Source organism: Galeopterus variegatus, unplaced genomic scaffold, assembly GCF_000696425.1.
Source record: "Galeopterus variegatus unplaced genomic scaffold, G_variegatus-3.0.2 Scaffold5982, whole genome shotgun sequence".
NCBI classification, from domain to species: domain Eukaryota; kingdom Metazoa; phylum Chordata; class Mammalia; order Dermoptera; family Cynocephalidae; genus Galeopterus; species Galeopterus variegatus.
The window spans coordinates 75,042-90,211 of record NW_007732093.1 but is presented as its reverse complement, the minus strand read 5'-3'; the positions used below and the strand labels follow the sequence as shown (position 1 = coordinate 90,211).

Below are 15,170 nucleotides of genomic sequence, written 5' to 3'. Positions count from 1 at the left end.
TTTCCTTGGTGTGGGAGGACTGTTTTATTCTTTTGGAATCATATTGTGAATATTAACACGGAATTCCCATCACAGGGAGTGAAGAAAGCAAGTCAGTTTATCTAGCATTGCTCTGCAGGGATTCCATTTGTCAAAATGACTAAATATGGTCAGAAGTCATCAAAGACAATGACTACGTCTTTCTAAACTAAAAGAAAAACAGTGTTAAATAGGAACTATGTGGCTCATTTCATGAGTGGGAGACAGTGTTTTAATGGTTTTTAAATATTTAAATCTCCCTCCCCCCACCCCCACACTAACCTATCCCCACCCTAAACACCCATTTAACCAAAGGGAATAATTTTCTAGTCTTCCTTCTCCAACTAAACCTCCTTGGATATCACACTTTGCTTGACTGAGACGTGCAGGTGAGTGAGAAAAGAATGGGGCTCAGCCAGCAGCTTGGAAGCAGATTTCAAGACTAACAGAATCCACTCATTTTTTGTTTTCTACCTAACTTCTGAATCAAGTCAATAAATACATGGTGAGTTAGAATTCGGTCCATGGTACTGCAAGACAGCCTGCCACAGGAAATTTCTTTAACTTCATTTCAGAGTCTCAAAATGATCTTGATATTTAGTTCAGTAGCTCAAGAAAAATTGGCATTGGTGGCCTAACAGGGGCCGAGGTGGCCGGCTGAAGATGAGGCAATCCTTTCCTATCCAGAGCAGTGGTGGTGAGCAGGTGGAGGGGTGCCAGCCAGCTGGCTTCTGGATAGGCATCTGTGTCAGGAGCGGTATGCCGCGAAGTCTCGGGTAGGAGCGTAGGGCTGGTAGTGCCTGCGGGTGGGCCCGGGCCTCCGGGGAGTCATGTTCATGTAGTCACTCTGAAGGAGCCTGCTCCTCCTACTCCTCATCTGCAGAAAAGAGAAGTGTCAACATGAAGGGACATGGAGGAGCTATCGTAGGAGGAGTTCTAAGACTGGGGGTAACTATTCAGAACATGGACTGTCAAATGACCCTGAACACCAGCATTCTTTGAGCACCTTGGACTTGGATAATGACTAATCAAACCTAACTACTGGCTCTTCTAAATTAACTTGAAAAAAATCTCAATCAAAGAAAGTATTTTGGAGAAATGCATTCGAGTTACTCTCAGTGCAGTCATTTGACCTGAATTCCAAAAAAAGAAAACCATATCTGATTAACATATTCACTGTTGATATGTAAATACACTTTGAAGGCCCTTCCTCTTTTGAGTAGGTTAAGCATCCTGTTGCCATCTTCTTACATTTGTCATTTGCTTTTTCAAGCTATTTTTCCATAATTAACCGAAGAGGACCTTCAGTTCCTCCAGAATTGGAATAATCATAAATTTGGAATGGTGGACTCCAAATTAATGGGGATTTATAGTTCTAGACAACTTTTTACATTCCTGTTCCCTTATGTGTATATATTTCTATAAAGACAAAGTGTCACTCATCTCTATTCCACAGGCTCAGCTCCCTTAGGATGAACTTCTACCACGGGTGAGAGAAATAGAAGCAATAACTGATCCTAGAACACGAGTTACACTTGTCATGTATATTAGCAAAGTTTTTGACTGGGGATTAGGAGCACCATTTCTGGATCAATGTGATGATCAAATTTATATTTTTGACAAAGTCTCTTAAAAATTCCAAAAATAGAAAGACATTCAGATTTCTGGATTCAAAATTCTCTATTATATAAAAAAATGGTTATTTCCTGGCACATAGGCCTGATGCGTAAGTGAATACCTTGTATATGAATGACATGGATACCTGAATAAATAAACAAGCAAATGACTTCAGCCCCAGCCTTTATTTCCATGTACTCTTGCCTGAGCCCTTCACACCTTCCTTGTCAAATGGGGCATGAGTTAAGTTCTAAAGAAAGGTTTGGAAACACTGACCTCCACATTACCAAACACAACTGACATATTTTCAGTTTTCATCTTCTTGAACTCTCAGCAGCATTCTGTACCATTGATTACTCTCTCCTTTTGAGACACTCCTCCTCTTGGCCTTCTGTGACATCCCAGTTTTCATCCTGCCTCTCTGGCCACTCCTTTCCCACGTCCTTTGCAAGTTCATCCTTCTCTAAGCAGCCATTCAGTGTTACTGTTCCTCACAGCTTGGTCCCAGGCCTTCTCTGCTCACTCGATCCTCTCGTCTTAGGCAATCTCATCCATACTCACAGCTTCAATTGCCACCTGTACTCCTGAATTTATACCTCTGATGTAAACCACAAAGGCACTCTAAACTCAACATGTTCAAAACAAAACAAGATTTTCCTCCAAAATCCGGTCCTCTCCCAGTGTTTCTCATCTCAGTAAACGGCACTACCACAAATACCTTTGCTCAGGACAGACCTCCTAAGCCTCACCCTTGACAACTCAAGCTTCCTCATCTCTGGTCTCAGGGGACATTTGGCAAAGTCTGAAGGCATTTTGGGTTGTCACCACAGGCGGGGACGCTATTGGCATCTGGTGGGTAGAGGCCAGAGATGCTGCTAAGCATCCTGCGATGTACAGAGCAGCCCCCACAACAAAGAATTATTCAGCCCAAGATGTCAATAGTGACAAGACTGGGAAATCCTGATGTAAAGAGTCTGATCTTGAAAAAAAATGGAATGCCAAGGAAGCAATCGATACAAAATATATCACCAAATTATAATGAATATGTTAGACTGCTCAAGTCCTCCTTTTTCATACCCCAAATGACTGATGGTTGAGCCAGGGTGACCGGAAGGATGGTGTGCCATCCATAGATGTAAGGCAAGATAGCAGGAAAGTAGATTCGAAGGAGAAGGTTACAAATTCAGCTTTGGCCATTTGGGATTTGAGAATGTGGATGGGTTATCTACCTAGAACTTAGGATAGAATTATACACATACAATTGGGGAATGCGTTCAGATAGTGGTACTCGTGGAAACCAAGTGTGTGAGTAAAGTTGCTCTTCATGGTTCCAAATCCTTTCTGTAGATGAAAGACTAGAGCTCTCTGGGGCACAAGGTTACACCAGGGCAGGGTTGAGGCCAGGAAATGTCTGCCCCCAAATAAGTATAGAAGGCTGCTGGTGGTACGCTGGGAAGAATTTTTGGTACTTACTCCAACGTTTGCTAAACCCCCAAGTGACAGTCTTTGCATCCAGACAACCAAACAAAACTATAGCTGGTAGAGAGGCCCCAGTAATGAAGATATCTTGACTCTGATGTTCTCCAAATTGCAGACAAATATTATGAAAGATCTGCTGCAATCAGCTCTCCTACTTACCCTCACACTATTATCAGATGGTGGATTTAGTTATTAGCACCGTAACTCTAAACAAAACAGTGGGATAGAAATGACACATGCATGGCTGGGAGCACTACACAGAACCCACAGTGCCCTTGTGCATCCAGCATATGCATATAGGTGTGCAGGGAGAACCACACTGTTTGTGTCTGTGTGACTGTGTCATCTATTCCACCCTTCACCACTCAGGTCTGCAAAAGATGTGTGATTTCAGGACCACTCCTCCTTTGCTCTTCCTCCCACCCCAGCCTTACTCATTTATTTCCTGGAAGCAGCAACAACACAGAGAACATACACAAGGTATCTACTTAAAGACATATCTTCAAGAATCTACTGGATTTAAAGGCAGATACTACCAGCACACACACTATCCACATTCCGCACATTGTGATCTACAGTAAGGAAGGACATGTTTCCAAAAAGGCACCTTTAGACTAGGAAAGGGAACAGCTTTACCAGCTCAGCTGAGTGAATGGAGGATTGAGTGAGAGTAACAGGTGCTGGTCTGTGGCAGCCTGACCAAGGGGAGCTTTTTATTTACTCAAATGTCAACATCGGGTCAAGAACTGAGAATCTGCAGCTGCTCCCAGAAACCCACTCAGCCTAGTACTGCCTACAGTAGCACAACACAGGCCCTCAGGAAGTTCCTGAAAACAGAGGCTTACACTAAGGCACAAGGCAGACCAGCCAAAAATAGGATCCCAGAAAATTACCCAGGAAATGACTAAACTCTAGGCCATCCCTAATGACCTAGATGCCTAGCTCAGCAAGGTGCTTGTTGCTTGAACAACAGTAGTAGGAAAAAAGGAGCTCAGGGTAAAAAATGCTATGTTATTCCATGAAATAGAGATATATTTTTATTTACACCCTTTTAGTCAGGGTACAAGGACCTAGGTTTGAGATGCAAATAAAGGGTAGTTCTTATTGGGTGGCCTAATTGACTACATGAGGCCACAGATGAAAAGACATACCAAGCAATGGGACTGCCCAATTCATGGGGAGCCTTTGAACAGAATAAGACTAAAATAAGTCTTCTCAAGACAAAGCAAGATGAACCTCACTAGGAATTAGTGCTGCCAAAGAAAATCCCACAGCATCTATGATGTGACTGAGTTGAAATGAACTGTTCAAACTCATTGAAAGTGAGAAGCTGCTTTTGTCCCCTGGGGTGATTTGAGTCACTCAGCATATTAATGCCTCATTATAGTAACTGACATTCTAATGCATATTTACAATAAGTTTTAAATGATGAGCAGTACCCTTCTGGCCACTGAAAGTTGAAGCAGTTCCCAAACTACTCCTGCAAAGCTAGTGAATTACTTTGACCCAGCTCAGCATATCACAGAACAGCACCTTTCCTGGGAGGACACCCAAAGAGCCACTGCACCTGGCCTTCCTGAGATTCCTAATGAGAAGGTTGGAAAGCCATATCACAGGCATAAAAGCCAATGGCCAGGGATTAGGAAAAAACAAGAACTAAGAATTCTAAAAGTTCTAAAATCATTTGCAAATACCACAGAGGATCAAAGCTCAAAGGTTACCTTACATGAAGACTCCAAAATCCAGAAAGATGAAAGTACTCAACTAACATCAGAGGCAGAACTTAGACAATATTTTACTATTCAAAATCCCCTTATCAGGATTGGGCAACTTACAGAAGGCAAGCCAGGCAAATTCCCAAGATGATATCTAGTAGAAAGAATTTCCAGGAACAAACAGCCACTTTGTTCCCTTCCCTGCAGAAGGTACAGATTAGGTAGCAGGTAGCCTGACAGATGCCCATGAGCCCCCTAAGGTCTTCTGAACTGCAATAAGCATGTGCGGAACAATTGAGAAGCAAACTAGCTATAGGCCAACACAGTTTAAAAGGATCTAAGACTGGATGACAGACTGTGAATCCAGGGCTGTCCTCCCACACCACCCCGCACACCAAGGCGACAGTAAATAGGATGGTTTCACATGGCATGGCTTCCAGAAATCACTGACCCATCTATGTATTAGCTCGATATACGGATTATGTCTTAAAGACTAGTATATACTTCGGGCAGGCTTATGTAAGTCCTTAATTTGGCCTCTCGGGATTATCAATTCACCAATCCAATAAATGTTCATTAAGCACTGAATGTACTTAATACCAGATAGATGAAGAATATCAAGAGAAATAGTTCTTTATCCTTGAGGAGAATACATTTCACATTGAAGAAATGACTCATACAATCATCTAACTTCTAGAAAAAAAGCCAAAGACAACATGGAGTCAATGCACGTGGTATTCTATATCACACTGTGTACATAAAAAGGAAGTTTCTGAGTAAGGAAAAGATCCTTGCTAAGTAGGTCCCTTCTTAAGTGTAGTTTCATTAAAATGTGTTCAAACCCAGACCAAAAATTCAATGTTGAAAGAGATAAAGAAAAATACACCAAGTTATTAGATGAACATTTGCAAAAGTTGGTAAACTCTAGTTTGGTGGTGAGAGCTCAGAAAAGTCTAACTCCCATTATAGTTTCATAATGACAGCACCATACTTGGCCTCACACAACTCATCTGCTTCAGAGGAGACAAAAATATGACTCAGAAAAACAGACCTAGTTTCTTTGCTAGGTTTGAATGCACAATTTCGGTAGCCAAGTTTCTCATGATTTTTGACCCTGAACCAAAGTTGTTCGTTGGCTTCAGTTGCCTAGCTTCCTGAGTTGCCTAGATTTTTATGCATATGTTTTATGTGTCATAATTATATTGCAAAATGGGGAGAAGAACCCCCCACACACATACTTCATTTGCCCATTTGGCTTCTTATTCTACCTGGCTACCTACTCAGTACCTTCTGGAAAACAGAGTTCATATCAGTTTTTATCTCTATAAAGTTGAACAGGCTAAAAGAGAACCTACTCAAGCTTAACAGGGAAAAAGAAAATAATAATTTCATGTTAAACAGAAAATAAAACCACATAGGCAAAATTCTTGAATATGTTCAGATTGCACATGCAGTAGAAAAGATGCATAAAAGCAGAGCTGCTTCTCTTACCCAGCAAATACAAAGGGCCACTGTTACCAGCAAGCTATAGAAAGCCAGGACTCCACCAACCACCACCAGTGCCCAAAATGGCTTGGAAGACTTTGGAGACGGGTGATTTGGACAAGGATGTTTCTCTGAAAAATAGAATAGAGCTGATTAAACGATATGAGAATGGCAGTTGAGTATATTTCCTTCCTTCTGAACATCAAAGAAGAATGTGGAAGAAATAAAATATACAAAATATTACTAGCTTACAGTCTGTTGACTTGCTCTTTGGGACTTATCCAACCCCACCACTGACCATGACCTGGTCGGTTTTCAAGGCTACAGGTGAAAACTATTACTTTAGGGTCATACACTGGTAGAATTGCATTCACCTTACTTTATTGAATCTACTGTGTGATTCAAAATGGTGACTTCCAGTGGCCTTAACCCAAACCCAACCCTGACCCCCATCAGAAGCCAGTTCATCTACACCCTAAATTATATCCTTGGCATAAGCTAAATGTTATACATATTTTCAAGCACTGAGAAAAACATCAACCTAATATGACAGTCAGAACACTGGACTGGTAATGAGAAGATAAATTTCTAGTTCCAACTCTGTCTAATAGATTATATGATGACCAGTAAGACGCTCTATGTCCTGGGTATCAGAAATGAGATGGGAAGGAACCTATAGAGTTCTACTCAAAATTAGATAAAATTAAAACTAGAAAGTACACCAAAAATCCTCTAGTCCACTGACTTTCAATCCTGGCTGCACCTTAGGGTCATCTGATGAAGTTTGAAGTTATAACAATGTCCAGCACCCCTTCCTTGACCCTCGATGTCAATCACATCAGAACCTCAGAGTTGGGCCCAAGCACTGGCATTTTTTTAAAACCTACCCAGTTATAATAAGCAGACAGAATTGAAAATTACTGAGTACAAGAACACTGGTATCCTTTCCAGTTCTAATATAAATGATATACATTGTGCATATACGTATAAATAAAACACCATCCTAAAGTAGTATATCATGTATATAGGAGAAATGTTTCACTCTTAGCTTCCAAAATAGCATATTTTTCTAACCTGTGGCTTGACCCAATTAAAATATTCTGTCTGGACATTATAGATATTAGAAATCTGAAAGGGACTAAGCAAGCAAAATATTCACACATTAATTGCCTCTATTTTGCGGAACACAAAAGCTACTCTGCTGCATTGTTAATGGTTCTTGCCTTATTTAGTGTCCTATTTTTTACCAGCACAGCTCCGTTTCAGCATAGGAGAAAAAAATTGATTGGAATTATGCTAGTATTAAATATAAAACTGAGCACATACATTTTTCTTATTTATCGTGTACAGAAAAGAAAAGCTACAGTGTATCCACAAAGTCTACCCAAAAAATCTCCCTGACTTTTGTCAATTTTATTTGTTGTTACCAATTAGACTATTCTTCTGAGTTTAGGAATCTTATTATTTTTCTCCCCAACATTTAAAGACAACATAATATCAACATGAGCTCAGTAGACTTGTTTCCACTAATTCATAAGTACTGCTAATAGTACTGAGTTTGGGGCCATGTAAAAGTTGGGGTACTTATCCAAGATCACAGAGTTGGTTAATAGTGAATTTCATGTCCCTTGGTTTCTAGGCTGGCATCCTTTGTATGTTTTGGAAAATAGAAAGGTACTTTTACAGAGGAAGACCATGGAATGCAAAAAGAGAAGAAATTAGAAATAGAACCTATTCTTCCTGATCTCTTAGGACTCAGCTGGTTTGAGAGTACCTGGGCTTCCGTTTTAATGGCAACCTTTATTCTGCCATGACGCACTCAAATGGAGAATCATCATATAAGTGATCTATTCCCGTGGGCTATAACTTCGTCCCTTATTCTTCCACTCAGTGTCAGTGAGGGAAAGAGAAAATATTCAAAATTAACCTTGAATCTCCTCTAAAGTAAGAGGAAAAAAAATTTTGGAAAACATTATTTGTCTTTATTAGCATCAGATCATGGGACGTATCCAACCCCGCCACTAACCATGACCTCGTTTTCAGGCCTGCAGTTGAAAACCATCACTTTCGGGTGGTAGAGTTGCATGTTACCTTTCACATGGATAATGGTTCCATTGCTCTTCTCATTGTCTAGGTAAGGAGGAGGATACATGACCTCAATTTTACAGAAGTAAATATCTGTTTGGTTAACATACAAATTCTGGAGGTAGAATGTCACTGTTTCATTGCCCAATTTCCCATCACAGTTGAATCCTGTATTTGAGTGGAACTGAAGCTGATGGGAGTAATTCCCGTTCACAACACAAACTTCCACAGCACTGTCCACTCCCTTATAAAGCGATGCCCGGAACTCCTTTGAGAAGAGGTTGTAGGTATACTTGCAGCTAATGTTGACTGCATAGTTGTCCACCACAAGCATGGGCAACTGCTTCACCAAAATCTTGTTCTCTGGGGAAAAAAAATAATTTGCTTAGAACAAGAGTATAAGGATAATATTTTTTTTAAAGCAAGATATATTCAACAATCACAACAATTCCTTGAACTTTTTGAAACAAGTGAACAGATATGATGGGGGGAGAGGGAGGGGGAAGAGGAACAGGTAAAGGGTCATGAAAATCAACTACAATGTATATTGAGAAGTTAAAATAATAAATAAACAAACAAATAAATAAATAAAATGAAAAAATAATTGAAATTGGAAAACAAAAATCAAGATGTATTAATTAACCAGATGAATGGGTCTCCAGCAAAGTCTTTCTCTTTCTTGGCAGTCTTTCTCATGGAGCTCTTGGGGAGACCCATGATAGCAAGAGTTTAAAAGTTTACATTTTGATATTATTTTCCTCTTCCTTTAAATGGAACAATAGAGTATGTTTTCACCTGGAAGGTAGAATGTGGGCTTCTGTTGGCACTGAGCACCATAGCTATGAACTTGGAATTTTTGAGTCTGTACTGAGATTCATGCATTGGCTGATTTCCTGAGTGAGCACTGTACTTGACAGTAGCTTTAATACCTAACACATGCACAAATAGATTTGCTTTTAAGTTGTGATACAGGCATTTGTGAAAAAAATCAAATGTTTTGAAACATTTTGACTTTTTTTATTGGCCATTAGAAGAGTGGGATAAAGATGTAAGAAAATATATAACCCAAAGAACGTGCTTTAATTTCTCTGCCACAGCAAATTCAGAGAACAGGCTCCTCAAGAAATTGACATTTTTGTTCCCTTAAATCACTGAGGGTGGAAGAGTCCCATTTATCTCTCTGATTCATCTTCCACCTTTATGCTATCCTAGTAAAAGATCAAAGAATCTGGAGACCATCTAGTTCAATCTCTTCACTTTAAAAGCAAAGAAACTGAAGCTGGGTGATCAACTCCATGAGAAAAGAAAACATATCAATCTTGTTTCCCACTGTATCCCCATTGCTGGCACATGACAATAAATATACTTCTTTTTTTTTTTTAGTGATTGTATGAGGTCTGGAAACATTTGATGGCTTGTCTACAGTCACTGAGCAAACATGAGCAAAACCAGAACTAAAACCCAAGTCAGCCACAACCACCTGAGACACAGACCACTGAAGCACTAAGAATCAGCTTTACAACCAAAAGACCTTCCCAAATTTTTCTAAAACAAACCACTTAGTCTTTGGCTCAAATTTCAATGCACGCTAAAACATTTTTTGCTATTGTTTTGGAGTATGCTAACAATTATCTACCTACACACATTTTAATAGAGGTTATTCGAAGCAGCACCCCATGTACCCACACTGAAGAGCCAACTAAAATCAGAATCTATTAAAATGAAATTTACAGTTTAGCCTAAATTTGAATTCATGTACTCTGATAGGTTTGTTTGTTTGTTTGTTTGTTTGTTTGTTTGTTTGTTTTGGAGGGGGTTGTTTTGGAAAAAGGGAGCTGCATAGAACTAAATTGCTAATAGTTTTTTGTCTCCTACACAGTAATCAATGCTGGCTATACATCAAGAACTTAAAAAAAAAAAAAAACCTACACCTTGGTCCTCTCATTCTCAGAAATTCTGATTTAATTGGGTTAGGCTAGGGATGGAGGTGAAGGGGGTGATAGGTTGATTTTTTATTTCTTTTTTTATAACAGCTTTGGAACATAATTAATGTACCTTTTAAATTCAGTGGCTTTTTAGTATATTCATAATGTTTTGAATGGATTACCACTATCTGATTCCAGAATGCTTTCATTGCCCCCAAAAGAAACACCACGTCCATTCAGTCACTCCCCATTCCTCCCTCTCACTAACCCCTGGAAACAATTAATCTATTTTCTGTCTCTATGAATTTGCCTATTCTGTACCTTTCATACAAATGGAATCATAGAATATATGGCCTTTTATGTCTGGCTTCTTCATTTAGAATAATGTTTTCGAGGTTCATTCATGCTGTAACATGTTTCAGAACTTTATTGCTTTTTATGGTCAAATAATATTCTATTGTTTGGATAAACCACATTTCATTTTTCCATTCATCACTTTTTGGCTATCATGAACTAATGCTACTGTGAACATTTGTGTACAAGTTTTTATGGGGAAATGTGTTTTCAGTTCTCTTGGATATATTCCAGGAGTTGGAATTGCTAGGTCATATCGTAACTCTAGGAATTGCCAAACTGTTTTCCAAAGGAACTGTACCATTTTACATTCCCACCAGCAGTGCATGAGGGATCCAATTTTTTCTCATCTTGGTCAACACTTGTTATTGTCAATCTTTTCTATTACAGCCATCCTAGTGGATATGAAGTGGTATCTCACTGTGATTTGATTTGCATTTCTCTAATGACTAATGATGTTAAGCCACTGTTCGTGCACTTATTAGCCATTATCCTTCTTAGTGAACTGTCTATTCAGATGATTTGCCCATTTATTAACTGGGTTATTTGTCTTTTAACTATTGAATTATCAGAAGTCTTTATATATTTTTGATACAAGTTTCTTATCAGATACATGATTTGCAAATATTTTCTCCCTTTCTGTGCATTGTCTTTGGTATTGTCTTAAAACCTCCCCCAGTTGATTCTAATATTCAGTTGGGATTGAAAACCACTATGGCCTAACAGACTTCTAAGCTGTCAGCAGATTTGTATCATCTGGGAACTTTAAAAACCCCTGATTCCCAGGCCAATTAAATCAGAATCTCTGAGTATAGAACCCAGGCATCAGTACTTTTTAAATTTCTCAGTTAATTCTAAATTGTAGTCAAGTTTGAGAACCAGTGGCCTAATGTATAAAACTTAACTTCTTATTCTTAAATTCATAGGCTTCTACCATTTTTTTCCAACCTCATTTCCTCAAACCAAAACCCTCCTAATTAGCCACACTATTTAAGTCACTAACCCAAGAACACAATATGAGCACTCCCACCGCCACACCTCGGGCACTAACTCAATGGCCCAGAATACCTTTTCTTCTCAGGTCTCAAAGCAATTCCTGTCTGTATCACTCATTTGCCATTTGTCAGGTTCTACCTTTTGAATGGCTCTTGTTTCATATGCTGTAATATGCTTAACTTTTGATTCATGTATATTTCCTCTAGGCTCCTAGTTCCCAAATCTCTTGACAGTGAAAACCATATGTTAAGTTTCTTTATATAATACTGTATGACTAATAGGATCTCATTAAATAATTGTTGAGTGAAATATGGTGATCTGACTGTATCGTTTTTATCAGCAGCTAGGTCTAGCTACCGTCTCATTAAATCCTTGTTCATAACTTGTGTCTTAACAACTTTAGCTTCATCTATTATTCATTCAGCAAATAATCTACAAAAGCTCTGAAAAGTAAACCAGTAAAGAATTGAAAAGTTTAATATGAAAATCTGACTTGTTTTTTGTTTTTGTTTTACTTTCTTTGGCCCCTTTCTTTGTTTACTTAGAAGAAGTCATTGGTCCAATTCCAATTAGAAGGGCAACCAACCCCAGAAAAAAATAATAGCAGGTTAGGCATTTGTATTTCTACCATAATTTCTGGTGCTAATTATTTGGATTCTGTTTTGATGGGCATTCAAATTCTTCCTAATCGGTCTTTAAGAGCTGATATAAGAAAAAAAATCAAGAATAGGGCTTCTTTGTGGGAATAAAAAAGGGAGAGTGGGTGCGGAAACAGTGAGGCTGGAGAAACCCCAGATAGTTACCCAGCTTGGCTTTTTCCTCCCTGCACCCACAATGAGGTGGAGAGCAGGAAGGGAGAGGGAGGAAGGAAAAGAAGCTTCAGCACCTGTACTCCAGTAATGTGCTGACTATGTCTTGTCTAACTCAGGGTGTAACATCTTCTCAAGATGCATGTGGGAGAGAAAAATTTCCCAAAAATGAACAGCACTCGGTTTCTGTCCTTGAATAGCTCACAGTCTGGTGGAGAAGAAAGAAACATTGACAGCTACTTAAAAAATAGTGGCACAGTGATCTGCACAGAGTTTCTGGGGACAATTGTGGAACCAGGTAAGAATTTCTACAGGAGATAACTGCTGGCCTGAGTCTTGAAGGATTATGCATACATTAATTTGACAAATTTTTACTAAGTGAAAGTTAGCCTGGCTATCCTGTGTCTTTGTGTTGGAGAGTGGAGTGAGGTGGGAGAGTATATGTTGGGGTTAGGAGTAAGGTAGGGGGATTTGGGGAGAACAAAGACAGAGTCTAGGCAGAGGAGATAAGGAGACTAGATAGAGTATGGCAGATGTAGGGAATTAGAGCTATACCTCAAGTTTGCGGGACCAGGAGTAGTGAAAGACAAGATCGGCAGAGCAGGCCTAGCTCACCACGTTAGAGAGCTTGGGCTCGCTCCTGCAGGTGATGGGGACGTACCGAAGGCTTTTAAGCAGAACAGTGACGTGCACAACTTTTCGTTTTATATAGGTCACTTTAGCAAAAATGTGGAAAGTAAGTTTGAAGGTCCAAGAGTGAAAACATGGAGACCAGTTAGGATACAGTTGTAGGAGTCTAGGCAAGAGATGACAAAGACTGAAATATGGTTTGAAAGGAGTGAATACACTTGAGAAATATTTACAAGGTGAAATGTGCAGCACTCAGCATTGGCTTAGGTGTGGTGAGTGAGAGAGGGGGAGGAGTTAAAAATGGCTGTCCTCAGGCCATACAAAGCAACCAGTGCATAAGCATTTTCCTTTTGCCTACAACCCTTCTTCATTCATCGCTTCTTTCTTACCCTACCAGAATAGAGAGCTAAGGAACTGAGGTGAAGTTTGGACATCTGGGATATGAAGAAGACATTCTTCCAGCCGGAGGGATCATTGCAAAGAAAATACAAATTACCTCAAATGTTACTGGGAACACAGTTGACTCCGTGGAGCTTATTCCAGTGTTTGCTTTTTTCCAGAAGGGAAAAGCAGCAGTCTTCCTCTCCTGAGACTATCTTTCCTGCACAAGGCGTGATGTAGTGAGATGACTGGAAGATGAATTTTCCTTCTGTCCATCATAGGGCCTCCAAATTCAAACCTCAGCATTGTTGAGACTGATTTCTCCTGAGCTTGTCTGAGCTTATACTACCTCAGCACTATAAATTGGGAAGTTTCTCAGGGAGAGCAATCCAAGACCCCAGTATCTAGGCTGGCTGTTTCATGTTCAATATTCTCTTGGTTGATGGCATAAATCATTTTTAAATAATCTGATCCATAAACATAGGTACTATACTTGAAATAGTTTGCTTATTATGTGCTAATGTATGGCTAATAGTCTCCGAGTTCAGGCTGAGTTGAGGGTTGGCTGATAAAAACTCCTGTTTTTCAGTATTTATATCCTTAAAGCATTTGGTCCCACCTCGGTTTATGCTAATAATTCAGAGAAACCTAAGTGAGAAACTATCTCATACGGCCTCTACATGTACATCTGCTTTGGAGAGACACTAAATGAAAGAAACTTGCTTTTGGTGGTAGAAAAAGATAACCAGTTACTCTAAGTGATACTGAGTATGTGTGATCATATGACTTCCACAGATATGATGATTTTGATTCCTTTTATTTTCTCTTAAAATGGAGCATGTGTGAAAATGCACACCCCTTACTCTATGGGAGAAGAGTAATAACGTGGATAAATCAAAGTGGCCAGTAACAAGAATATCAGATGACATTTGGCTTTGATATGTATTTTGGTTTTCTGAGTTTCTGGGAATCCACAGCACTTCAAATAATTTGAGAACATATTGGAAATTTAAGGACATATCTAGCCTCAGAAGAAACTACAGAAGTAGTTAGCTTCCCTATACTAACTTCTCTTTAATTCCTTTTTGCTTTCCAGTTCATGCTAAGAGTGGAAAGCCTCCATCTTAGGCTACTTTGGTATTAGCAGATCTAACCTTGACACTGTAAACATTTGTTTTGCCTTCTTGTGAGTGGTTAGACAAGTTCTACCTGGGTTAAAGAGAAACATTGTCAACGCATCAATTGTATTTGCTTGTGGTATCCAAAGATTGGCTTGACTGACATTTCTCTAACTGAATTGACAAGTTGTTTTGATGATGAATTTAGTGCTTTGCTTTTCAAAGCCTTTCCTAGCAGCTAAACCAGCTAAAGGTGTGGAGACAGGAAACAGTAACCTCAAACCTATTTCCCTCACAACTCCTGCTTAATAACAGGCAATGTGAAGACTAAGATCGGAGGTGAAAAGGTACTTACCTGCTATTTACGAGCAAGTCAGTGAGAGCGCAAAGATTTCTCATGGATAATCAGTGAATCTTGTGATATAGCCAACTTCTGGAAAATTGAAAGTTTCTTGTGCTTCCATGAGAATGGGGAAGTGGGTGAAAGGCTTGGTTACAAAAAAAAAATGTTTTCCCTTTTCACCTTATTATAAATGGGCCAATTACTAAACTTAGTAA

The 15,170-nt window shown here is 39.3% G+C and overlaps 1 protein-coding gene across 3 annotated transcripts in view; it reads right to left on the bottom strand.

Moving 5' to 3' along the window:
* Positions 1-716: 716 nt before the first annotated feature.
* The window catches only part of CD28 (CD28 molecule), a 28,258-nt gene continuing 13,804 nt past the window's right edge, over positions 717-15,170 (bottom strand). The window contains exons 1-4 of one of the 3 annotated variants that reach the window (XM_008590300.1): positions 14,475-14,513; positions 8,406-8,760; positions 6,321-6,445; positions 767-895 (exon numbers count right to left, since the gene is read on the bottom strand). In XM_008590300.1, coding sequence (XP_008588522.1) covers positions 767-895; positions 6,321-6,445; positions 8,406-8,760; positions 14,475-14,513 — 648 coding nt within the window. Of the gene's footprint in view, positions 896-6,320; positions 6,446-8,405; positions 8,763-14,474; positions 14,514-15,170 lie in introns of those variants that run through there. The other 2 variants (XM_008590297.1, XM_008590298.1) reach the window with 2 other exon arrangements.